General features: G+C 36.9%; 2 protein-coding genes across 3 annotated transcripts; one reads left to right on the top strand and one right to left on the bottom strand.

Annotated features, from left to right (window-relative positions):
• Positions 1-862: 862 nt before the first annotated feature.
• Positions 863-19,938, bottom strand: LOC129004489 (Krueppel-like factor 16). The gene is made up of 3 exons (XM_054433093.1): positions 19,338-19,938; positions 2,555-2,705; positions 863-1,904 (listed from the first exon to the last, which is right to left on the bottom strand). The coding sequence occupies exons 1-3, from the start codon at positions 19,726-19,728 to the stop codon at positions 1,778-1,780; spliced, it is 669 nt and encodes a 222-aa protein (XP_054289068.1). The 5' UTR covers positions 19,729-19,938; the 3' UTR covers positions 863-1,777.
• On the top strand, positions 14,968-26,871 carry LOC129004490 (sperm-associated antigen 8-like). 2 transcript variants are annotated; one of them, XM_054433096.1, is made up of 4 exons: positions 14,968-15,281; positions 20,828-20,981; positions 21,251-21,414; positions 26,589-26,870. In XM_054433096.1, the coding sequence occupies exons 2-4, from the start codon at positions 20,831-20,833 to the stop codon at positions 26,760-26,762; spliced, it is 489 nt and encodes a 162-aa protein (XP_054289071.1). In that variant the 5' UTR covers positions 14,968-15,281; positions 20,828-20,830; the 3' UTR covers positions 26,763-26,870. The 2 variants fall into 2 exon arrangements, with proteins under 2 accessions (XP_054289071.1, XP_054289069.1); XM_054433094.1 differs by lacking the exon at positions 14,968-15,281 and adding an exon at positions 20,370-20,422 and having other exon boundaries at positions 26,589-26,871.
• Positions 26,872-26,987: the final 116 nt, after the last annotated feature.

Here is a 26,987-nt window from a genome sequence, read left to right as displayed (position 1 = left end):
AAAAGACACCTGCTACTGTTTGTGAAAAGAAAGTTGCATCTCCATAAGAAAATGTTTACCTATAATTTTCAATATTTATTATTTAACTGCTCACTGGAGTAGTATGATCAACATAATGTTTATAAAAAAGTTGGTATTTATTCTTAACATTTTAGAGTAGTATTCACAAAACACAGTTTTTCATTTCTTTTTTAAGTGTGAGAAAATTTGAGAAAGTATTTCATTACAAAGAAGAAAAAAATTCAATGATTCCGACAAGCTGGCTAGTTTAACAACAATTCTCTAACGTCACCAGCAGTGAGCACGTCAAGGTGTTAACTTACTGTGTCACCTCTGCCAGTGTTTGTACTATGATAAGGTATGGATTACAGAATATAAATATTATCTTTAATACACTAATACAACATAGGGGAAAGAGGTTTAAAATATTGTCGATATGAGCAACCAATTTTGTACCCTATCTAACAAAAGGCTATTAGATAGTAACAAGACCAGGGCTGGACCGTTTTGTAAATTGAAAAAATGCCATCTCTGCATAGGAATACAAATAAAAGAAAAACATTAAATCTGCGAAACCTCTCTTGCATTCACAAATAATAATTCAGAAATTTTAGAAAGGGGAAAGAATAAAATACATTTTAAAATATATTGTTCAAATGGTTTGATTAAATTTATCTTTGTTTCTTTAAACTGGAGTGAAGAAGTTTTAGTTGAAGATGAGTTTTAATATTTTATAAAAAAAATCCAATGACAGATTATTTATAAAAAAATATGTAAACTGTTTATTATAACTATTTTGTATTAATTCATTTGTAATGTTAATATTTAGTATTTTCCAATATTTCTACAGTTTGGAAAAATTATTGTTTTAAATAAAATATCCAAAACAGTTTAAAAAAATAACACAATCAATTAATTGATTACTAAAATAAACACAATTGTATATGTTAACTAGAATATGGTCTTAATTAATAAAGTAGGCTACTATAGTTTATAGTTAATTGCACTACCGTACTAATATACACACATTCATTTTAAAAATGCAGCATGTAATGTTTCAAGACTTAAATGTTTTTAATCTAAGATTTAATGCATTTTTAATTTAGTAAGCCGTTTTCATTTTTTTGTCACAGAAAAAAAGTTGAAAATTAACTGACATCTCACATGAATTGAAGCATTGATAAACTGCCTTTTAGACTTTAACATCCGGACGTTTAAATAAATATAACCATATACAAACAAGTTTAAAGCTGGACGGTCAATCACACTTTTATTGACCAAATGTCTACAAAATGTGCAAAATCTTTTCAATTCTTTAACAATAAATCTACGCTAAGTAAATCACTTTCGTCCCTTTTTAATTTCAGCCTAAAACTTGTTCTCTGTTTATTAAGGAATAAGTTTACTACTCAATTTCAAACATGTTTTGAAACAACACAAATTTTCCTGGATGGATTATAACACTGTCTTTTAGTAGCAATACATGTACAACTGCTTTGGTGTCCTCCACACTCTGCTGTCTAAAATAAACATATGGTACGACACAAACAAAATGCCATAACTTATAGCACCTTTTATCTTATCTTTCAAAGTCACCCTACATCTCTCCGTAATGCCCTTAGACGTAGGCATCCTTCCGTCACAAACCATCTAGTTAGTCTAGTTGTGTTCGCCGAGTTCTACTTGAAGCGTTGCATCATGGGACTGTGTTGGTTGCGATGGGATGAACCTCGAGAGGCTAGGTACTGATATGTCGAGACGAGAACATTGAGAGCGTTCACGGGGACGGGACTGAGTGCTCCGAGGGCGTTCCATCGCTGGAGTTTACTGAGAACGCCTTCACCGGAGGCCTGCGCTGACGTAGAACCGTCGGGTCAAAGTTGGGATGTCGTCTGGCGTGTTTGCTGTAACGTAAATTCAGTTGTAACTTTTTCTTATCTAAGTCTTTAGCTTTGAGTATTGATAAAACTATTTAACACATTCTCTATTTAAAGTCATAGTCAGTTTTACAATAAAAATGAACATACAGTACTAGAATTAGTCACCATTAGAGCACTGACCGCATTAAAGAGGGGATTTGCTCCTACTTCCCACAGGAAATATTAAATTAATAAAACCATTTTCTGTAATAGATTGCTATTGTACTCTTAACTTAAAATCGTTGAATACTTGCATAGAGCAATCAATCCTTGGTTGCATCAATACAACTAATATAATAAGTTCCAAATCAGTTAGTAAAAATCACTATCATTTAAAGATTTTGTAAAAATTTTATTGAACACAAACTCACATGGACATAATATTATAGAAAGTTTCACTTGTGTTAACATTTCACTTTCTAATAAATTGTGTGTTTTATGTAGATTTCTTTATACAGTACATTACTTTAATTAAAACAATCATCAATTATAAAAACCAAGGGTTACTATGCTGACATTTAAACCAAAATCGACAGTGGTCCTCAACCCAGGTAAAAGACTGCCATAAGCTACTATTCTCTAAAACCGCAGATATGAAGCCTCAGTAAGCAATAGTTGTTGACAAGTTGGTATACCTGAGGTGGTCGCTTCTCATGAACTTCTTGCTACAGACAGGACATTTGAAGTTCTTCTCGCCAGTGTGAGTGCGAAGGTGTCGAGCGAGCTCGTCGGACCGAGCAAACCTCTTGCCGCAGTCGAGCCATCTGCAGGGGAAAGGCCGTTCGCCTACAAACAGAATATCATATTAAATCAATTAAATCTCTTGTAAGTACTTAAACAATTAAATTCAAATACACCTGCTTAGTGGAAGAATGTTTTCATAAAATATTTAATTTGACCTTATTTTTTTATTTTTGCACTTTTATGAGGGAACAGTCCAAAACCTAGCTACCATTCAACCTCTTTGCTAGAGAACATACATTAATTTCCCAATGACAAATGCCATCCACTAATACAAAATTTTTTAAATAAAAATAGCCTACTGAAAAATTAAACGTCATATGAGAAATTAAATATTTTGGTTAAAAAACACATATTGCTCCACCAATTGATATGAAACTAATAAAAAAATAATTGGAAGAACTCATGCATATAGGACTATTTATATATATTTACTGGCTGAAACATAGCGCCTTCAAATACAAAGCCACTACACGCATAACACCAGCGCATTGCCAGTTTGGTGAAACTTGAAGGCGTTACATAAAGTCCATTTACAATGGTTGATTATTGATTTACAGCTGATTTTGTATTGTTGCAACACAGAGAAATTGTTTTTCAAGATAAAACATTTTTGTCAATTATCAGGCGTAATAAATAGTGTATCGGGTGGGTAGAATACACTTTTCTGTGTTTAACTAATAAGGTTTACGTATTTCTGGGAGTTCAACAATAACTTCGAACTTCCGAGTCAGCGAGTCTTTGTGAAAGGTTTTCTTGTTCAGCTCTACACCTGTCAGTAGTGTCAGCTGATCTGATACACCAGTGATCAACAGCTGGGTAAGGAAACAGGTTACGTCATATATCGATACAGATATAATGATGATGGTACCGGCATAGTCGTCTCGAGTTTCACAGGTGTTCCCAATCGCTCTTGGATATTTTAGTTTTTTTCCAATCACAAAGACTGTAGAGAATATTTGTTAATTTTTACTCAAAACCTGAGAAATTAGCATTATTTTGAGTACAGATTTGCTACAGTAATGCTTTTTACCTCTGAAAAAATATGATTAAATTAGCTGTAACATAAAATAAGACTTTTTTGTTCATCGAAAGACTATAAAGAAAAACACCTCTTTCAATTGCAAAGAGTAGAAAATCCTGTTTTGCAGAGTATTTGCCAAGTACATTAATTATGATGTGCATTTTCGCACATCATAATTTGTCAGCACAACACATTTCAAACAGAAAGTTCTGTTAAAACAAAAGCGTAAAGTAGGCCTCGGAGGAGTGGTGTATTGATACAAGGGCCCTCCCATGACGTCACAGCACTGTCACACCTCGTACACCTATGTTGAGACTCTTGTCCATTGGTAGTACTGTACACTTATCCCTTATACCGATGTAAAATCTTTCAAAAATCGGTTAAATCAACTTTAACATGTAATTACAGTTACGTTAGAATGTGCATTTTCCGAATATTTTTTTTCTAATTTAAAGTGATTTTTACAAACTTAAGTGAATTGATCAACTATGATACCGGATGAGCATAAAAACTACTGCCTCCAAATAATTGAGCACTGTAAACTACTTATCTGAGGACTCGGTGCGGAATCCTAAGGGATGCATAGGGAGAGCTAGGAAGGGCGGAGGGTGGATTGGGGAGAATGAATGGAAGGGAATAGAACATGTAAAGTTACACGGGGGAGCTCTAAAATATCGATCACAAACTGGTTTCATTCTTAATAGAAAATCAAGTACGTTGCGTGTTTGACATGACATACTTTGAATATGTGATAGTGATCGCAGAAAGAGTATGAACACTTTTTGAAGGCTGATAACGTCACATATATTCCATATTGTGGTTCGAATATTACTATAGTCTGTATGATGGAACCTGTCTTCTGGCCCTCCACCTACCTGGGACCATCGATGTATAATAACTCTACTGGGACTTACCATTGGCCAGTACTCAGGAGATTCGGGAGACAGGTTCTATCATACAGACTCCCTACTAATCGAGCATTCTCTTTGGTAATCTACATCTACACATTCATTTATTTTGCAATATAATTTTGACATATCTTCATAAAATGCAGTGTTAATATACGCATATCCACTATCGACGTTCGTATTGCTTGTGATTTCGACCTTTGTTTTCCTGGCAACAATAGTTTCATTTTCATTCTACTCAATTTTCAAAGTTGTAGCATAGAATAAATAGTGTTTTTATTGTGTCTACAGCATTCCGTTGACTGTAAGCAGTCCAAGGTATAGTAATCATTCTCTTGCTTGTTGATTCCGCAATAACTTATGCGAGGTGTAAAACTATTAAAGTACACCGATGCCGTTAGTGTCCAATAACGGAAGTTAAGCGACGTGGCGGAAGTGTGACAATGCAAAGACGTGTGGAGTTACATAACAATCGTCTGAACGTCCTTGACATCCACCACGTGGTCACGTGGTTTGGCGCGTAGTAGTGATAATGCGTAGTTTGGTGTTGTGGTGTTGGCAACACTGGCAAGCCCACCGATGTACTATACAGCCTATCTACACTAGTATGATAACCTTGGCTGAGATAATATGATGAATGAGACTGTATGATAACAGCTGCAAGATTAGACACACTCCTTTATTCATCAAATTTGTGGATCAGCTGACGTTTTATGTCCAGAAACGACAAAAAAGACATAAACTAAAACTATCTCTGAGGGTATAACCAATGAGTATTGCACACTTTTATTTATGTATTAAGAGATAAAACATTTAGAGACATTCGTTTAGGTTGTTAGCGGACGTTTTATGTCCAGAAACGACAAAAAAGACCTAAACTAAAACTATCTCTGAGGGTATAACCAATGAGTATTGCACACTTTTATTTATGTATTAAGAGATAAAACATTTAGAGACATTCGTTTAGGTTGTTAGCGGGAATAAAAAAACAAAAACAATCTTCAGTACGTAGGAAGAGAAGTGTCCATGCAATATCGGAACGGAATTAATTTCTGACAAATTGACAAATATGAATTGCTCCTTGTGTAGGCCCTACTATGGTACCTACAACTCAATGAAATTGAACTATAATTATAACATCCTTTTAGTCACTTAGTAATATTACGTAGACGTATATGTCGCTTCGACGAAATTGTCGTCTTGGCCTGAAAAAATATATTTCTGTAGACATAAATTAAACAGACACAAGTAGGTCAAGTTGGCCTCGTGGCCACGCTCGAGGTTACACCCACAGCCTTCTGTATCTGTATATCACGACCACTCAAACACTTTAGTTTGTAGCTTCACAGCCTTCTGTATATCACGACCATTTCCATTATGATAGTTTTGTACCCTTAATTTCTCAGCCTGTTGTTCCGTACAATGACAATGAGACAAATGGATTATTTTAAAGGAAAGAACTTAAATTTCTACATATAAAGAGTGACACCGTCAGATAATATTTTAATTTAAAAACATATAGAAACTGTAACGCTTCTAAGCTGAGATTAGACCGAATTATAAACTTTTATAACTTACTGCCATACTTATAATAATGAACATTTGCCAATTACAGTACTATAATCTGTTTACCATGATGAAATTACTATTTGGCTACAAAAAGAACAAATCCTAACATTGTTACTAGAATTTTCCGTTAAGATAGACATTAGACTGTAAGATTATCAGATTATTTGCTGATCCTTACATAAAAAGCAAAATGTCAGTGTCATTAACACACCAAATTACATTATACTTAAACGTTCATCACATAATATTTTCCATTCGTTTATAAAAACGTCAGATTGTTATCTGTTTGAACGATGTAATCGATTAACGCATGAATCTAGATTCAATAAACAAAACAACCCCTCCAACCCCCTCGCTGGCAACAATGCCCGGGCCAGGTCAGCTGTTATCGACTGCGAGTGACCTTGGCCTTGACGCGACTACAGCGCTGCTGCGGATCTTGACACAACTACTCACACTTCACACACGCTCTTCTCTTCCGCCAATTAGCGTAGTTTCCGCATTCAGTGGTCTTGTACCGTAGCGGATTGTGAGGATATGTCCAATGTTGAATTAGACGGTGATAAAATCTAGAGGATGTTGTATAAAGAACTTACAACTGATATGTTTTGAGTTCACGTGTAGAAATTGTTTAGGTGCAATTATTTATCAAAAATAAATCATGTTTATTTTTTTATCGAAGTAAATAAGTCCGAAATGCCTTCGGAGAGCTAGCTGGTATAGTGGTAGAGCGCGGGGCTTCGGTCCCAAAGGTCCCGGGCTCAAATCCCGCCAATCACCAAAGAACTTAGTGATAATGCCGCAACTCTCTAGGTCTATCCTGCCCTGTAGCAATGTGTAAAAACAGTACCAGGCAGAGACCAACCAACAAATATAAATAAATCGTCTTCTACAAATAAATCTGTGCAAGTCTTGGCAAAAAAAAATCTTTAGAAACGCCTTTGTATATTGCAACAAGCTAAACACAGGTCATTCACTCTCCACTCCATCAATTCTCACACACTGCACTCGTAATCAGCTGTAGGCATGTGTGTCAATTCTATGTAGAAGTAGAATAGAATCGCAGTACAAAAGAAATAAAGTATTGAATAAACATTATAATAAGACTGGGTTATCAACTGCTCAATGATTTTCGAAACATCTCTTTTATGAGTTTTCTTTCCACGCAACTGTACCCATTACTATAAATCTGACGCTATCGAGAATCCCTCAAAATATTTTCACAAATTGTCAAATTCACTTAGAAATCACACTGTATACGAGTGACCTCTCGATTCCATCAAATGTCACTTTGTGTTAGCAGGTACCCTGCCCGAGGCTAGTACAGCACGGTGGCGCGCCGGGTGGCGTGATTATCAATTACTCGCTCATTTCCATCCCATATCCGCATCCGGCCCCGGGCACCTCGGGCCAGCCAAGTGGTGGTTCGGTTCCTCACTTTACGTTTAGTTTTGCTCTTCTGCTTCGCTCCGCGCGAAAACGTGAAAGCAGCCTGGATATGATCAGGTTTTGACACCTCTATGAATGGACGGTATTGTTGGGTTGGAATCCATTATAATTCATAGCTGAGCAAATGAAGTGCTCGCTTGCTAATCAAATTATTGCCCAGTAGATCCTGAGACATGTCAGTTGCTTGATGATTCAAAACTGGACCCAGCTGTCCTTGATCATTGGGCTTTTAAATGGCCGTGGCTAACGAAACAGCTGAGAGCGGATCTTAGTCAGTAATAAAGCTATCATTACATCCATCCAACTCTCATATCTTTAGGATATCTTTAGATAAGTTTTCATATCCTACGCTACGCACCTTGCTGTATTGGCGGGGCGAGTAAACTAATCAGAATCTATAAGTATAAAAGAGGATGTTTGTATATATATATTTGTTTGGCAGTGATAAACTCGGACACCGCTGAACCAATTGCCACGAAACTTGGTACATACGTGTAGAATTTCATGGAATAGGTTTATACACCATCAATTTCGTGATCCGTCCAATCGGCTCCGCCCCAGTGGCTCTGGAGTTTCCCATGTTAACCTTATGAGAAATGGAGTTAATTAATCAAGAGCTGTTTCAATTAAACAAGTTGGTTCTGTTCTATGATGTTCAATAGCATTAAAGGTACAAGGATTACCAACAGGGTGCAGCACTATTATTTCTTTTACATTTATGACAACAGCTAATTTGCAACCAAAAGGTGAGTGAGCGTAGCGAACGAACTTCAACCGGAGGCGAGTTAGCGTAGCGAACGAGCTAACCTGAAGGCAAGTGAGCGTAGCGAACGAGCTAACCTGAAGGCAAGTGAGCGCAGCGAACGAGCTCCAACCTAAAGGTGAGTGAGCGTAGCGAACGAACTTCAACCAGGACGTGATTGAGCCATGCGAACGAGATCATCTTGAAAATTAAGAAGTTAAACGGGGCAAAGCCCGCGGGTTACAGCTAGTCAAATCTAACGCGATTAAGGTCAGATTCGGTTAGGTTAGGAATGTTCATCATTTTCAAAGTAAATAATTTTTCACTATAACAGTTACTGTGTATCTATATACTCGATTTAAAGAAAAAATATCCTAACCGTACCTTACCCAGCTTGCAAGTAAGGAGTTCAGGAAAAACGAACAGATACCGGTCATGATCATTTTAGCATTGATTTAATTTAAACAACTTTCAATTACTTAGATATTTTGCGGGGACGTCAAATATGCTTTAGTTTTCAACCAACCTTCAGATTTGAAGGTTAACACTACAAACACTCAGCTACCCACGCTAAATAGATTTATGGTGGTAAGTAGGAACTAAACTAGCTACAACCTCGCTTATCCAAACTGGACCAAGTGACGGATAAGCGCGAGGCTCTGACCCACAACGCTCTGCCATTGGAGGAAGACGAGAATGAAGACTCTATTTGTGACGCGGAAGACATCTCAGTGTAAATGTTGGTGACGTGCCAAAGCCTGGTGCGTTGTCGAACCTCTGTCACCTACTTACCTATTGACAATACAGTAGAACCTCGATAATAAGACGTGGGGATTAAATAAGACTTGTTGTCGAGGTCGACGTCTTATTGGGGTTTACAATACATGTGGTTAGGGGTAAAATGACAAGGGGATTTGAAAATGGCACTTAAAGGGTGACTTGTTATCGAGGTTACACTGTAGTGCACCACAACGTACAGGGTGTCCCGTAAGTAAACGGTAAAACTCCATAACACGTGGTTAGGGGTAATATTAATTCAGAGGGGATTTGAAAATGGCACTTGGGGTGACTTGTTTTCGAGGTTCCACTGTAGTAGTGCACCACAACGTAATTCTCCCATAAACGCCTCCAAAACAGATATCCGCAATTTTTCATCTTTGAACATTTCAAACCGATATTTATGAAGCTTGGTAAGCATATATTAAGGTAGAAGATATCTACGTTAAAAAACATTAAGTTGGTCCAATTTTAAATTTCAAAATGGCGGACATTTTAATGTTTACCCCTATAGCCTAAGTTACTGAAAAAGTAGAGTAAAAGAAAACTTTTATTTAGCATTTAAAGTTTCTTCAAGTCACACCAAGATCAAAAAGATCAGATTGCAAAATTTTGAAATACAACGTTTTTCAGTTGTAAAATAAGGCTAAATAAAGCGCACCCTAACTAGTTTAGGTTGATTTCGGATGACAAATCTAATAAAATACTAAGTCAATTTATAAATTATTCAAAAAAAGGATTATTACACGTAGAGCGTTATGAAATTAGTTAGAGATAGAACGCATTTTTTACGCATAACAAAATTATTAGGTGTAAATAAAATACACGTGTATACTTAACCTAACCATAGACAACAACAATAGTTTCCTTTAACGTCATCGCGAAGCAGACGACATCTCACAACAATGAAAATGTTGCTATCATTACGTCATCCACTGCCACCTGCATCAGTGACGCAATAGTCCCCACAACGACGCCACCGCCACAGTAATAATGTCAAAATTTGTCTCTTTTACAATAACAGTCAGTTTACGTAAATCGTTTGACGCAAAGGTCTTGCGTCAGTCACCGTTCTTTATTGTTATAAATGCCAAATAAATATTACATGTAGAGGTTGGCAATATCAATTTCGCTGTAAGCTTGTCATTGGCAAATTGATATGATGTCATACACACAAGCGATCTTATAAATGTCATGTTGATTGTTTGGTATTGCTTGAAGGACTTATTAATTGGTCTACAAGATTTTCAATTAAAAAATCATAATTTTAAATTAATATTTGTGAATAAAATTTTACTACTGCGAATATAAATGTGAAAATCGGCTCTATTCAAGAAGTGGGTGCCACTATCAAAACTTCCCCTAAGTTAGGTCAGGTAGTTAACATCACTTTCGCATAAGACAAATTTTAGTAGAACACTTTTCTTGAAATAACCTGAAAATCTCTGAATCTCTGTGAAAATTAGTTTTCCACTACAGTGATTTACAAGAAGAGCGCAGTAAGCCGAGCGCGTCCGAACGAAACAATTAATTGTACAAAGTGGGCAATCAAAGTGATTGTCGCGCAGTTATCATTGTTGACCTCGAGGTCAAAAGTTACTATCGGGTCACACGCGTTGTACAGTCAACACTTTGACCTCCCGTCTGGTGGTAGAGCGCGGACTTTCGTGCCTGAAGTTCTTGGTTCGAATCTCACCAATCACCATTAGATTTCAACCAAGTAATAATGTAGGTGGTTCGAATATTTCATTCAGCTAAAGATTTTATTTCAAACCAATTAAATAATATCACCAATCTGTCGCATACCTTCTCCCATTAGCTTGTCAATAAAGGGTTATTTATGAAGCGGTAGGAGTAACCATATTTTATTGGAAAAATCACAAAACTGCAATAACATTTGAACCGTAATTTTTACACCATTGGGGCACAGACAATATAATACTTTAATATATTGGGGGTTGTCCCATTTTATTTAGTGTTAAAAGTGTCATAACATACAAAACTTAAATTAAAATCGTACGAGTCGTTTTTGTGAATGTCAGCTGTTTCCTTTGTTAAATGAGTTATATGAAAAAACCATAAAAATCAAAATTCCAAAAAAGAAAAAAATACCAAAAGTTGTATATATACATACCAAATTGTATCAAAATCGGACGTTAGATGTGGTCTATAGCTGTGTTCACTTACAACGCATACTGAAGTTTACAAGTACACTAAGATTACTACATTGCAAAATGTATATGTTGAAGGATGCGATTATAACTATTCCCTCCAAGGACGCGTCAGGTAGCAAATCACACTGGATAATGTTTGTTGACTCACGGAGAAGCTATAAACTATTTCAAATGTCTAGCTATTTTTATGTAATGTGTCGGAGATCGGTATAGCATTGCCTATACACGGTACTTAATCTGTATACAACCTGTTTATTTAATTAAAATCAATGCATTCACATTGTAGAACGATTGCTAGTCAGTGCTGTAATGGTCATTCCATACAGCAAATCAAATGACAGGAATCAAACCGGTTATGACTTATTGAGCAGTTTCCGGCCATTTATTGAAAGGGGTGAAAATATGAAAGGCTGTAGCGAAGGATTGCAGTGATAATAGGTTATTCGGATTTACAAAATTGAGTTTTTATCGTGATAATTTTGAAATTGTAGACGGATATTACTGAATAATTCGTATATCCGTGTATGGGCGGTGTTGGCGTTATTACTACTTTTAGCTGACGAAAACACTTTTTTGAACAAGAATAATGACAATAAAAATACATAAACATTTAAAAACACAATTTGAATTAAGATTGAAGTATAAATAGTTTGATTGTATAAGGATTTGTGTATTTTAACTTAAAGGTTTGTTACTGATTGAAATCAGCTGTTTCTTTAGTAAACAATATTACCGAAAGATTAAATAATGTTTAATGGATAAAATAGCTTTGTTACAGTCTGAGATCAGCTGATTAAATGTCTGTCTTGCACAGCTGGATCCTATTTCGAGTCATTTAAACTCCTCTCAAGATCACATCGGCGACTAAAATTAAAAATTGTGTCTGAATTTAAAAGAAACACACATAAAGTTATTTAAAAGAACAAACGTCCATTTAAAGGGGAACTTCTCCTGGCATAATTCTCTCTAATTCGTAATAATCCAAACATTATGTAATATATTGTATCACAAACATTATTTAGTTAAGCCTATTACGACTCCCCAGCCTAGTTTATGTATTACATTAGTTCGCAAGATAATAATTGTTTAATTTCCAAGGCAAAAAGCCTCTCGCACGCCTCTTCGACTTTTCCCTGACCCTGAAGATCGACCCGGGTCTCCTTGACGGTAGGGAGTGGTCCAGCGAGGAGGTCGACGACAGAAGACAAGGGACGGCGGAGGCCTGCTCTGGGGGCGACCGCGCTCACCTGCTCTACAACAGCTGAACAGCTGTTCTCAACAATGAGTGATGTGTCATCAGCTGTTCTCACTCGGCGTTGCCAACATTCGTAAACTAAATGTGCAGTACCGACTAATGGGTAAGTTGAATTATGAATTCATGCGAAGTAATGTGAGATTTGAATTCATTTTACGATGAAAGATGTATACGTATTAAGGATGTATTTGTAGCCTATATTAATGTTGGGATGAACAATAAAGGTTGCTACTTTTAAATTATATTTCGCTAGTGATTTTATTGTATAAATTTTATTTGGTTAGGCGAGGGACAACGTTTCATATGTATAAAGATCGAAATTGTTGTGATAGGATAAAAACTCTGTTAACCTTGTAAAAATATAAAATACAATCAATGAAGTTTGAAAAAAGTTATAGTTGTGTGGTAATATACAAAACACAGAAATCTCCCCATCTAAAGTTGATTATGAATATCTATGACTAATGTGATAGCAAATATTCCGTATCTCACTTCCTATATACATTAAACTGCGATTTTTAAGTTGTATTTTATCGTTTTCTTGTTTCCTAAGAACCACAATGTGTGTAAGTACAGTATGGTCACTTTACCTGTATAGCAAATAGGTCTACAGGGTTTAATGTTAATGAACGCTTTTGGTTTAGTAATTGCTTCATAAATATTAAAGCGCCTCAAGCACTACTAACTTAGAATACTACTGGGTAGCAAACAGTCTTTTTCCATCGTCATACATACTGTAAAATAGTAAAGAAATATTACTCAGAAAACACCCGAATATGGGCAAAGGAAATTTGAGTGAAACAGGTAATAAAAGAATAAAGAAAATCTTATAGACTTTTTTATACTCTTTTATACAACATCTTACGGCGTTGCTAAAGTATGTTATGTATGTCAAGTAATTTTAGTTGAAGGCACGATATAAAATTCACCATATACAAAAGACACGTTTAGTCGATGCCAGCGCATTCAAGCGTAACAGAGCATGAAACACAACAAAAACTGTTTCACATTTAAAGCAGACGATGGAACTGAATTTCTAAAAGAATGGTAATACTGAGTAAATATTTAACTATACCTATTTAAAAAATTGTTATCGCGTTATCGTACTACTAGCCTATCAGCAGGATGTCGATACCGGTTCGATCCTGACTAGTCAGTGGCTTTAAGAAAAAATTTGCCCCTGCTGTCATTGTCATCCAGCTTTCGATTAATTGTCCTTCCTAAACAGCTGATTTTATTCAACAACAAAGCTGTCATTTTACTCATTCCACACTCATCCTTCATTTCATATTTGGGTTAAAATATTCTGTAGTTTTGTCCCATCGATAAAATAAAATATACATTTCGATCAAAGGCTCTGCTGTAGCTCGAAATGGTAAAATTCAGAGGTGCACATTCTGCATATAAGGAGGATATTTTTGTATTTTAGTACAACTTCTAAATTGGGCAATATACTATCAGTGACTATCGTTTGGTCGTTACAGTAGTTAGTGTGTGAAAGCTATTACCTTGGTCTCGTTTGTAACATGTCATTAGTACAGGGTCACCATACAATTTTAAACATACTATATTTCAAAATATTGAGAAACCTCCATGCACACAGCACATCCTGCATCGTTATATGCGCGTGTAATTTAATAACTGGTTCATAGTTTATGAGGTGTGTTTAAAGGATGTTTGAAGTTTGGTTGCAATGCAAACTAAGCAACACTGCTACACACAGGGTCTAGTCCATGCAGAGTTGAAGGGCGTAATAATTGTAGAGGGGTGACAAAAAGGACCTTTGTTGAACTAAACTCCCCCACAACCGACACATGACACAACCCCTGTAAAACTACGCTTCAACCCGGTATACTTGAGGGCTAAATAGAAACGAAAAGAGAATCTTCGATGAAACATAGGTACTCAGGGATCAGCTGAAGACAATTATTGAATGGTAATTTGTGCTCAGGACCATCGTTGAAGTGTAAAATCAATTATGATAATCTGTATACCACTACTTATTAAAGAGTGCTGGCTTGGAGGCATAGTGGTACAGGGGAAGGGGTATAAAGTTACAATGGAGGGAGTAGGGCCTACAGGGCATGAGATAAAATGGGTATATAGGTGTAAGGGTACAACACTAGGGTTATAACACAGAATAGGTATAGAGTAAATGGTGTAAATATGTATGGTGGGGGTAAAAGGTTACAAAACTAGGGTTATAAGGGTATGGGGCAGGAGGGTATAGAGTAGATGGTGTAATAGTGTAGGAGGTTAGGGGGTGTAAGGGTAAGGAGTCGGGGTGTGAGGGTAAATGTAGGGGGTATAAGGGTACAACACTAGGATTATAAATGTGTAACGAGCTATTTTCCCTAGGGGGGTATATTTTTGCTATTTGGCCGCGCACCGATTGTTGAGGTGAGCGAGCGGCGGCAGCGAGGCTAGCGAGCGCCCTTTGACCCGGCTTATCAGTGCCGATAAGCCTGGGATATCCTAGATGTTCAGGATAGCCTAGGACGGACATTCGAGTCGTGGATCCCGGACAGTGAGGATCGTGTGGTGTCTTGTGGACGACTAGGAGACGACGGGTGTACGGTGTACGTAGAGAGGAGTGTACGTGACGGTTGGTGTCCTGTGCCTGTGGAGACGGCTGGCGTACGTTGGTGGTACATCGGAGTGTGGTGATACCGGTGAACAGTGTCGGCATTCAAGTTGGGTAGTGAGACAGTGACCCACTTGGGGTGAGTGGACGACGTTTTATTGTATTTTGGTTTAAGAGAGTTAGAGAGTTAGAGTTGTAACCGTGCTGGTCAAAGCCTGACGGTAGTTAGGATTTATTTACAGGTGTCAGGAATAAAAAGTGTATTCCTGGCGGTTCTGGGCAGGTGCCAGAGCGCAAATAATATAATTTAATTGACTGTAGTAGTTATTATTTTGCGTTGTACCAGGAGTTAGTTATATTACTAATAACTCTGAGGCCCGACAAACCTAGGCTGCACGATTTAGCGTGCGTAGTTGGAAACACGTGGCCAGTAGGCTAGTAGCATTGACTTTATATCTCTAGCTAATATTATTAGCCTATTAACAGAAGCCCAGCTAAGTAACACAAAGTTGGTAGTAGCAGTAGCAGTAGTAGGGTTGTTATTGTTTATTCATTTGATTATTTCAATTTAACCTGAACAGCTTGTTTGGTAGTCCAACACGTTATCTCGGTAGCTTGGATAGCGGAGTACCGGCTATCAGATAATATATTTATCTAGTGTTTGGAACGTATTTAATATTTATTTACCTGCTACTAAGTAGCTCAATATTTTAATAGTGTAATTGGCATTTAGCTTTGCTTGTTTGGCTTGGTATTTATTGAGACCAGCTACTAGAGGTGTAGTCACTCTGCCGTCAGTGCACTTGTATTATTATATGGTATTATTATTGAGTAAACTGGTTGATTCTTAGCTTGGGCATTAGAGTTGTGTATTGGATTATAGTGGCCTAGTAGACCCCGCCTGGTGATAACGCGCGTTGTGGTTTTTATTGGCAATTCGTCGTGTAACTCACCGTGTTTTAGGCACTCTGGGCTTAACTATTGAATAGTTAGAACGAAGCCCGAGTTGCGTAGTCAGCAACGACCCCCTAGGAGTGTGGAGAATCGGCGTAGGCCTGGTAGTGATTATTGCACGTTTGTTTTGGTGACTTGTTTTTGACTTGTTCACAGTGCCCGTGTATGAGCCAGTCCTATACCGGTTAGACCCGGCTTTTGGCCTAGTGGTTTCCCTGACTTTATCGCAGACCCTGGAACTTTACCCAGCCATTGTAGGCTGAGCTATCCCCGGCAAACGGTTGCGACTGCTGCACTTTTAATATTTTATTTTTCCAGTGCAGAAAATCTCGTCGCAAATGTATGGGGTATACAGTACAGGTACAGAGTAAATGGTATAAATGTGTATTGTAGGGGGTTTAAGGGTCAGGAGTAGGGGTATGAGGGTGAAGGTTGAAGGGGGTAAAGGGTATAAAACTAGGGTAATAAGGGTATCGGGTATACGGGTACAGGGTAAATTGTATAAATGTGTATGGTAGGGGGAGTAAGGGCCAGGAAAAGGGATATGAGGGTAAAGGTTGAAGGGGGTAAAGGGTACAAAACTAGGGTAATAAGGGTATCGGGTATACGGGTACAGGGTAAATGGTATAAATGTGTATGGTAGGGGGTTTAAGGGTCAGGGGTAGAGGTATGAGTGTAAAGGTAGAAGGGGGTAAGACTAAAACTTTTTCGACTCGACCAAAAGATCCGCCAATCCCGTGTGCAAGTTTAGACACCAATCAGGTAGGTCCGTGATAGACGTGGTGTTGTGGTAGCAACCGGACGCGGTTTTCCGATTTTCACGGCGACAATCGATTTTCCAGAGTTAGTGTGTCGACTTTCCCGCCTTCTGTCACGCTTTCCCCGCCACCGACGCCTCCGTCCCGTCGAACATTGGGCAAACACACAATACAGTTCACATCCTGGGTGGAGAGAGCAAAGAGACGCCTTCGGAGAGTAACTTCGACGTCATAGGGAATGAAAGTGAGAGACATGTGACCAAGAACGTCCAGCGTATCACCGCGATTCCATAAGTTGAGGTGTTAAAAAAACTTGACGCAGGCCTATAGTATACAATCTTTGTTCACTATTCACTTGAATTTCCTATTTCGATTTTCATTTTAAACGTTAATTTGTTGAATGTTAGAATTTTTTAAAATTTTTTTCTCAATCCCATCCCCAGCCTCGCCAGTCCTAGTTGGTACAATTACGCATCTGTAGCTGTCCAAGGTCAGGTCTGTGGTACAGGATCGTTGTTTAGAACTGAAGGATGTTTCCCGACCTTGAGTGTCGGGTCGGTGGTCTAGTCCAAGGTCGCAGTTCCGTGTTGATAAGGTGAATATGCCTCTGATACGGCAACGGCGCAAAACTATAGCGAGTTTCCATTCTGTCAGCTCAACTCGAATAAAATCGATTAAATAAATTTTCTTTATTTCTGTCTGCAAATTAGGGACCCCCGTAGGTTTTGTGGAGGATCTTCACATTTCCATATGCTTAGTTATTTACTTTTGGCGTTTTATTTAAATAAGGTCTCATAGCATAAGCGATGCAAATAGAAGAACCAAACAATCGATTTCTCAAGAAAGGTTTTGGCACGAGAAAAAGTGAAGTTTCATGTTGAGACGTGCCAGGATGCGGATTTGCAGGTTTCAACACGACGGATATGAGGTCTTGAGACTGAGATTACTGAAACTCGGAAAATGACTCAATGTTAACGCAATTTCTAATTTGTAATCAAAATGTGAAACTCCTCGTGTGTCGTGTTGGCGTGAGCAATGTAAATATAAGTACGTCTGGAATGCAATTGTTTATGCTATTTTTTACACTAAAGGTTGAAGTTATACAATTAGTTAAAGTTTTATGAAAAAAATCTTCATATTTTCAATACAGGCTAAGAATCGAAAAAAATCTTAAACAATTTGTATAATATTATTGAGGAAATTAAAAAATCCAGCTTCAATTAACAAGTAAAGTTCTTTATTGTAGAGCCAATATCTCTAAATGATTATCACTATAAATTTTATACTACACGAAACAAAGAAAACAAATTGAGTTCTATTTATCGGCTGGCACTGCAAGGTGTGGGCGTGGCAGCCCTGGCAAATCGCACGGGGATGTTGGCCACACTGCTGCAACAATGCTCATTAGACAGGGCCTCCCTAATCATTACTCAAATCTGCGATTGGCTACACTGCTGAACCGGATACTAATGAGATTGATGAGTCCGAATCGTTCTTTGTACCCTATACGTGTTGTGTATGTTAATATTCGTACGGTAACAAATTTTATTTAAATAAATTGTCCTCTTTTAGGCGTCGATACTAAACAAAAATGTACACTTTTTTATTGTAACATAATATTTGTGTTTGTCCATTTTGATACCTTCCATATTAATAGAGTAAACAATAACGTACAAACACGTGTTAAATTAATTGAATTTTCTACGACATACCCTTAGCACTTGTACGAAATGTGTATAAATTGATTGTTGTTAAGTACAAGCTAAAACACGACAACACAGACAACAGCAACTAAAGAGAGTAAAATTATTAAAAGCGCATGCCAATTGTTTTTAAATTGTAACTGAAGTGTGGTAAACAATTTTATATTCATATTGACAATGAATAATCTGTCCACAAAAACTTTTAACATACAGTAGAAATATTCTACAAACTGTAGTTTATTCTAATGTGACAATTTACCTTATGCTAATACTTAATTTGTAGTTTTCTCCAATACATTCAGCGATGTCTGTATTTGCAACGCACGTACAGCGACCGTGAAGAGACCGTGTTATCAATTAATTATAAGTATTTCTATCTAGTGTATACAACAATCAAGACAGCACTGATAACAAAGGCCATTGGATATTAAACTATCGAACACAGTTGGAGACTTCATTTTAATTTTGTGCAACAAGGAAGTTTAATCCGGCGGTTTAGTGATATCGAAGCTTAGTTTTATGACTTCTCTAATTCCGGGTTGTCTTCAAAACGATTTGCTTGCAGTTTTACAAGTTGTTTTAATGATATTGTCTTGTCATTGTGTATCGGTTAAATTATGTAAAATACTAATTCCAAGGATGTTCACCTCAAATTTACGATGTTGTTGTTAAATACAGTATGAATATTGTCATTTGTCAGGAAAGAAAGCCCCAATTACATTACCTGTATTGGAATATAAACTAGAAGCTAATTGATCTAACATGAATATATCTAGTTACCTGTGTGGGTTCGAAGGTGCGCCTTGAGGTGCGAACTCTTGCCATACACCTTGGTACAGCCGGGATGGGCGCACCTGTGGTTCTTGCGGAACACAGTCCCGGGGGGCGTAGTCCCCGAGGCTGCGGCACTAGGGGAGGATGTGACATCCACCTCGATGATCTCCTCCTCGATGTCGTCCTCGTAGAGGTCGTCGTCGTCCGGCACATTAGGCACGGGCTCCTGCTTGATCTCCGTCAGGTCGGTGAGGATGCGGGCGACCATGTAGACGGGGGGCTTCGCCCTCTCGGGCTCCTTAGCGGGCGCGCTCAAGTCCAAGGGGCGGTAGTTCTCGTCACGAGAGTGAAACATCGCCAGCAAACATTGCGCTGCGAAATTTATGTCCTGGTCCATCCTAAAAAAGTGGGTGGGGCACTAACCCCTAACGAAAACAAAATAAATTCTACACGGAAAGATAACATCCGACGATAATGTCACTGGACTCTCTGTGAAACTGGAGGATATCGGTGGAGAATCAGGAATCGGAAACGTCAGCGGTTCGATCGATCTCGCACCGCATCAAAACAAGACTGCCTCGCCTCCGCCTCCCTGACTGGGACAACGACGACACGGTTGCCATGTGCTTGCGGGTGGGGCAGACCCAGACGTAGCAGGGGGTGCTACCTGGCGGCCAACCGTGGAACTACCGCGGCGCTACATGCGGCACTTCAATGAACTACGTCACCGATCAGCTGTTGCTGTTTGTTACTGACAAGATGTTTTGTTTGGTCAATGTTTATTTACACCGTGTGTTTTGAATTTTTAGTATTTTTGCATTGAGGGGTACATTTTTTTAAACAACAGTTTACATTTTAGAGGTGATTATGAAAGCTTTTAGTGATATTTGTTTTGGTTAAGCTACAATTCAAGTGTAAAGAAATTCATTCTAGTTTAGATGTTGAGGGTTCAAACATAACTATTACAAGCAGGATTCCTTGAATCAGCTATCAATTCGGGGTAGGCTATGGACTTTTTTAAAATACATTTATTCATTGATATGGTTCCACTTTACATGATTGGGAGTGAAATAACTGAAAACAAAATACAGGTACCGAGTATTTTCGAGCTTTTCTCATAATGTCAACTTGACAAAACTGAATGACATTAACTGGTAAAGAACTAACCAGGACTACTATATATCCACCTATGCACTGAGAAAAGGTACAAAGAAACTTGCTTTTGGGAAATGGGGCAAAAGAGCACTTTCTTCTTTAGCATGATGTAAGTGCTAGGGCAATATACGTGTGACGAGCAAAGAGCCAGAGCAGCGAGTAGTGTGCGGGAGTTTCTATCCCACAGGGCACAAGGTCTCCAGCGTGAGCGTTGTATATTACATGATGGCGAGGGGGGTTAGTAGAAGTAGGTGGTGTTGGTATTAGTTACGACTAGTGCTAGACTCCATTGAATGTTTCCTCTGTACCTTACTTCTCTGTGACCTATGTAATAATTGCAGAGGATGGGTAAGAAGCAGCGGAGTGAAGAAGAAGGCTACGGCAATGACAGTCGTCCGTGGCTGCTCGGACTGCGGCCTGAGGAACCTTTCATGACGTCCAGCACAACCAAAGATACATTTACAGGAGATCGGCCTTCCGCACCTAGTGGAGAAGGTACAGCCGTTGTGTTTTTCTTTCAACTTTTTTTTTGTAAAATGAAATAAGTAATACAGTTTAAGTTAAGTATGTGATACATTTACAAAATTTGATCAAAACAATTACATGAAAGAGGATGCTACAAAAATTTATGTATTCAGATTCTCTATGAGAATAACATTTGAAGTTTTTGAAATTTTCACAGTTACCATCAAGCGTAATACGCTTCATTATTATTTTTTTGTTAATATACAGCAGAAACTTTCATCTTTAATGATTATTTACAGGTATTCGAAAACAGATGCTAAAGAAGGAGCTTTGGGACCAGGCCAAGAAACAGATCTTGGAGGAACTATCAAAACCAGACACCAACGAGCAGCCGACGACAACTTACAGCGGAACCTTCGTAAAGGAAGGATTTAAAGCTGAGCCTATCAAGACTGCTCCAGAGGTTTGTTGGAAAAAAGTCACATTAAATTTAATCAAAGAGGATCAAGGTGCAATTCTTACTTCAACACAATGGGCTTCTCAAACCTACGACTTACCATAATTTTAGACATATACACAAGGAAGGTTTAAGAATTAGCTGATCCTGGTCAAAAAAGCTACCATCCAATCAACCAACACACATCTTTGCCATAAAATATGCTGCACTATGATGTGTTGTTGTAAAAAATCTAATTACAGTTAGTATAATATGAAGGCCTTTCTACTCACTTACTAGGTGTTTGGTCCCCAAGGTCTTGGATTGTCGTAAAAAATCTAATTACAGTTAGTATAATATGAAGGCCTTTCTACTCACTTACTAGGTGTTTGGTCCCCAAGGTCTTGGATTGTCGTAAAAAATCTAATTACAGTTAGTATAATATGTTGGCCTTTCTACTTACTTACTAGGTGTTTGGTCCCCAAGGTTTCGGGTTAGAACTTCGCCCAGCATCAATGGATTTGATCTGTTTTAGATTTTATTTTTCATATTTAGTTATATTTTTCTGTTCACTGCTTGTTGATGAACTGAAGGTCAATTGCAAACACTATCTTGCTGTACGGTCAGAAACCGTGTAATGTGAAAGAAACTTAAGCCTGAAGACGTTGACACACTATCGATCTTTTCCCCGAATAAGACCACGAACCGAGCAGGGAGAAGGGAGGTTGAAGGGAGCATGTTCGATAGTGTGTCACGGGTCCGTACACCGATCCAGACGGCGAACCAGACATCAGGCCGAGCAGGGAGACGAGCGCTCTGGAGGCGGTTTTTTGGCGAAAGATCAAAGAAAAGATCGGTCCGATGTACGATAGTGTGTCACGGTATATTTTTGCCCCGTACATCGTCACGAGCGCCGCACCGAGCGGCCGCCTGCGCTAGCGTTGATAGTTCTACTTTAATATGGCAATTAAACTCTTTAATTGCTAAAATAAATAAATATTGGGTAATATTTTGCCGTTATATGTAATGGACATTTATGCTGTAATTTTGTTGTGTGTTTGGTCAAGGTTGAAAATGTATTTTACAAGTTGAAACCGTTAAATCAATGATACCAATGATGTTTAACTTTAATTAAGTAATTGATGTTATACTTTAATTCTTTCAAAACTAATATAAACATAAAAATTGTTAAAGGCAATCAAAACTATCATTCTGTAACATGTTATTTAATGTTTTATTACTTTTAGCGAATTTCCCTATAGGGAAGTAGCTATTACCGTAGGTGGCATGGTAAGACCTAAGTGCGGGACCGATTTACTTTTTCATTTTGATGTCCCCAGAGGCCAAAAACACCATTCGTTCAAATTTTTATATATGTATATATATATATATATATATAGATTTATATATATATATAGATATATATATATATAGATTTATATATATATATATGTGTCCGTGAACACGATAACTTGAGTAATTTTTATCCGATTTTGATGAAATTTGGTTTGAAGGTGTAAGGCAGGATCATGTAATATAATGCTGTAAATAATTATGTTATCTTTGAGTATCCTCTTTATTATCTGTTGCTATTGTATTGAATAATTATCAATGTTTTTTTGTAGTGCTTGCTTATTAAACTTGTAAATTACCTGTAAATACTTGTAAATAATGATTGATTCACAACCAAAAGTTACAAGTGCTGATACAGTCATGTTATTGTTATGTAATTTCCAATTTTCTATTTATATTTGTTGCTACTGCATTGAATATTATATTGTTATGGTTGTTTTGCTATGCATTTTAGAATTGTAAATTGTTATTCTTGTTATTGTTATTGTTTATTATTGTTATTGTTATTGTATTATCATCTTGATGTAGACAAATTTGTAAAATTGGTTTAACCGTGGGAAATAAATGAAATGAAATGAAATGAAATGAAACTTGAATGAGTTCGCGAACCAGCATGATCGGACCATGGGAACGGGGTTTTACGGGGGGTTTTATGGGGTAAAAATGGGGTTTTCTAATTTTTGACCCTACAAACGAAAAATTTCCCAATTTCTCTTCAGACCTTCTTAAAGAGCTTAAAAAAACAAATAATTTAGTATATCAAAGTGTTTTTGTACTATTATTAGTTACGGAGAAAATTCAAATAATTGTTATTTTAAAATTCCCATGTTATTCTTATGGGGAATATTGTAAAATGTTGTAGTCTGCTTGTTTATGGATATATTTTGATCAAACTTGGTAAATTTATTTATTTTATACTAAGTTATTAACCCTAGCAGTGGCCAACCGTCGTCTGGTGACGGTATGACGTTGATGCTTAGAATGGCCAATGTCGTCTGGTGACGGTATGGGCCGAAATTTTTTTAACGGTAAAAAAACACTTACAATCAACTCAGATGAGAATAATATATATACCATTCGAAAGATCACATTCTGAACTTTCATTTGATTACATAAACAAACCCTGTAGCAGGTATATAACAATGTCACGACGATTAGAAATCAAATGAAATTTTGGCGCGGTACGACTTTTGCAGCCGACACTTGGGAACTGGCAAAACACGTCTTGTTTGGCATTACCCTGCTCGGGTAATTTTCGTCTTGGGATGTTGCGGGTGGTACCACTGGATAGCCATTGATTTTATCTTCATTGTGGTAGTGATATTTATAACTAAATATTGATTGCACAATCGGTACGATTTTATGAAAACAGCTGTTTTCGAAATTTCTAACAAATGGCCAACAGTCGTCTGGTGACAGTATGGAAAATACGAATTATATACAGTGAAAGTTATTATTACTAGTCATATAGTATATCATTTTGAAGAGGAAGAAATTTAGATTCAGAGAGTGGCAGCCCTGCACTCAGGGTTATTTCTGTATGCTCCATGTAGACGACGAAAGTGAGTCATTACTGCTACAGTCTGTCAGCTGTCTTGTATTGCCATTGTTTGTTTGTGTTGTTGCCGGTAATAGTGTTATCCGAGATTTATTACTAAATATGTTATTAGTTCGTAGTGTTAGTGTTAGTGAAGTGTTGTGTGTGTGTATAACAGTAATCTTCATGCATAAATATTACTGAATTGTGTGAAATAGTGTTCATAAAAGGTTGTATTTTGTTAGCATCATGTCCTAAAATGACGATTCTGACATTCAGAGATTGTTGTACCTACATAATGATGTACCCAAGGTGTTATACATTTTTATAAAGGTAAATGAATACACTACAACATGTTTATAATGGTTTGGGGGCATATTCTTATGCATATAAAAAGAATTTTGTAAAAAAGTTATAGCCTATACTAAATAGGCCTACTACCTACTGTATTTTGTTAGCATCATTTTCAAAAATGACGATTCTGACATTCAGAGGTGCTATATATGCTATATAATGATTTACCCAAGGTGTTATACATTTTTATAAAGGTAAATGAATACACTACAACATGTTTATATTGGTTTGGGTGTAAAAAATTTGGTAAAAAAATTATATAGACTACTAAATACTGTACACTCCATTTTCTCGAAATGCGCAAAAAATTCAAAACGTTCTCAAATTGATACATAATCATAGGTGAAAATAACTTTTTACCATCATACTTATGACTTTTTTGGATTCCTTACTTCATTAGCTTTACAAATATGTAGGCTACATATCATCAGCCTACATAATGTTTCACAACACAAGCAAACACTGTAGGCTATAGTTTACACTTATTTGCGGTTTTGCGGTTATTGTATTATTATGTCCCTATTACGTACCTACAAAAAAAAAATATTTCTAACATGTTATACATTTTTATGTAGGTAATTGAATACACTACAAGATTATTATGTTGGTTTGAAGTAAACAAATTTGGTACAAAAATTGTATACCAAGTACTGTGAATTTTTTTCTCGAGAAATCGCTAAAATATAAAAACATTATTTTATATACGTATGTTTATAGGTAAAAAATTATTTTTACCATAAACTTTATGACTTTTTTTGATTCCTTACTTCATTAGCTTTACAAACATGTATATATCATTATTAGTATACACATATATTATAGAACTTTTTACAACATAAACTAACACTGTACGGTTTTCAATTTTTTCGGTTCTCCGTTTGTCATTATATTTCGCCCCAAAAACTTATAAAAAAAAATATTTTCCTAACATGTTATATATTTTTATGTAGGGAATTAGATTGTCTACAAAATGTATATAATAAATTTCCCATAAAAAAATCCGTAGAAAAAAAATGCAGAGGCCGCTTTTGAAATTTAAAAAAAAAAATTCAATTTTTTTTATTTTTTTCGCTTTACCGATAAAATACACTGTCTAAATCATTATGATATTACTATTTCTAGATTCTCCTGTTCTTTCCGAACAAAATGAATATGAGGTTGGCTAGGTTTACTTGTACGGTTGAATTTTTACGAATTTTCAAAAAATGGTCTGCAAAATCGCCAAAATGGGTTGGCCATTCCCCACTTCTAACATTGGCCACTGCTAGGGTTAATATTTCTCTAAAAAACACACTTTTTTACCCTCCCTGTAGCAGCAAGCCTATGTACTCATTAAAATTAATGTTTATTAAATACATTTAATTGAAAATCAATTCAGGCAACTGGAAATTCGCTTAGTCGGCAGGTTTGCTGCGGCGGGGGTATTTTATTATTACAGCCTACACGCTCTCACTCACACGCTCTCCATCTCTCTCTAAACTCCCTTTTACAGCGCTAGGTAGAACTTGTCTGGTCTTGGTCTTGTTCGGGGAAATGTTCGGATTGAAAATTTGCAGATTTTTTACCTCCCTTCTCCCTGCTCGGTTCGGGGTCTTGTTCGGGGAAAAGATCGATAGTGTGTCACCGCCTTTAAGTACGGTTCTTAACGGGAGAGCAAAAACGGTAGAGTATGACAGGAGCGAAGGATTATTACGTCACCTTCACACCAGGGTGTATATTATAAAAGGTGAAGAATGAGTGTTGAATGGATAGATAGCTTTGTTACTGGCTAAGATCAGCTGTTTCCTTATTCAGGACAATATCAATGTTCAAAGACAATTAGGTCCAGTTTCAAAACTTAAAAGATTTGACTTTAGAATCAAAACAACCTTTTACAAATATATATTTATTCAGCTGTGTTTGAAGAGGTATGTATTTAAACAACTATGATATATTCATATAATTGTTTTTTTTACAGTTGCACCAGAAATACCCCCTCTACCTAGACCAGGGAGTGAGTGTATGGAGGGAGAAGCTGCCCTCCCTACCTGGCGCCACACGGTCGCCCCACCCTAGACATCAGTTCCGCAGATACGCTGGGTTCACCACACCGATAGACAAACTGCTTTACGACCCAGCTGACATTCATTGATTCCTTTTAAAACTAATATCAAAAAATGTTAAATCTCGGTAAAATTTGAATTTTATATATCTCTTATGAATTGAATGCTACATTCGTAATATTGATGTATATGTTTGTAATAAATGATTTGGAGATACCGTTGAAAGTAAAAATAAAATGTGTAGTAAACCTAGGTTTTTTTGTATTAGCATTTTATCATATTTAGTATTTTAATGAGTTTCTAGCATAGTGATT

This window comes from Macrosteles quadrilineatus, unplaced genomic scaffold, assembly GCF_028750875.1.
Source record: "Macrosteles quadrilineatus isolate MER2022 unplaced genomic scaffold, UCM_ALF_1.0 Scaffold_9__3_contigs__length_116548681, whole genome shotgun sequence".
Lineage (NCBI taxonomy): Eukaryota > Metazoa > Arthropoda > Insecta > Hemiptera > Cicadellidae > Macrosteles > Macrosteles quadrilineatus.
Note: the sequence above shows the minus strand (reverse complement) of the source record. Positions and strands in the feature narration are given on the sequence as shown.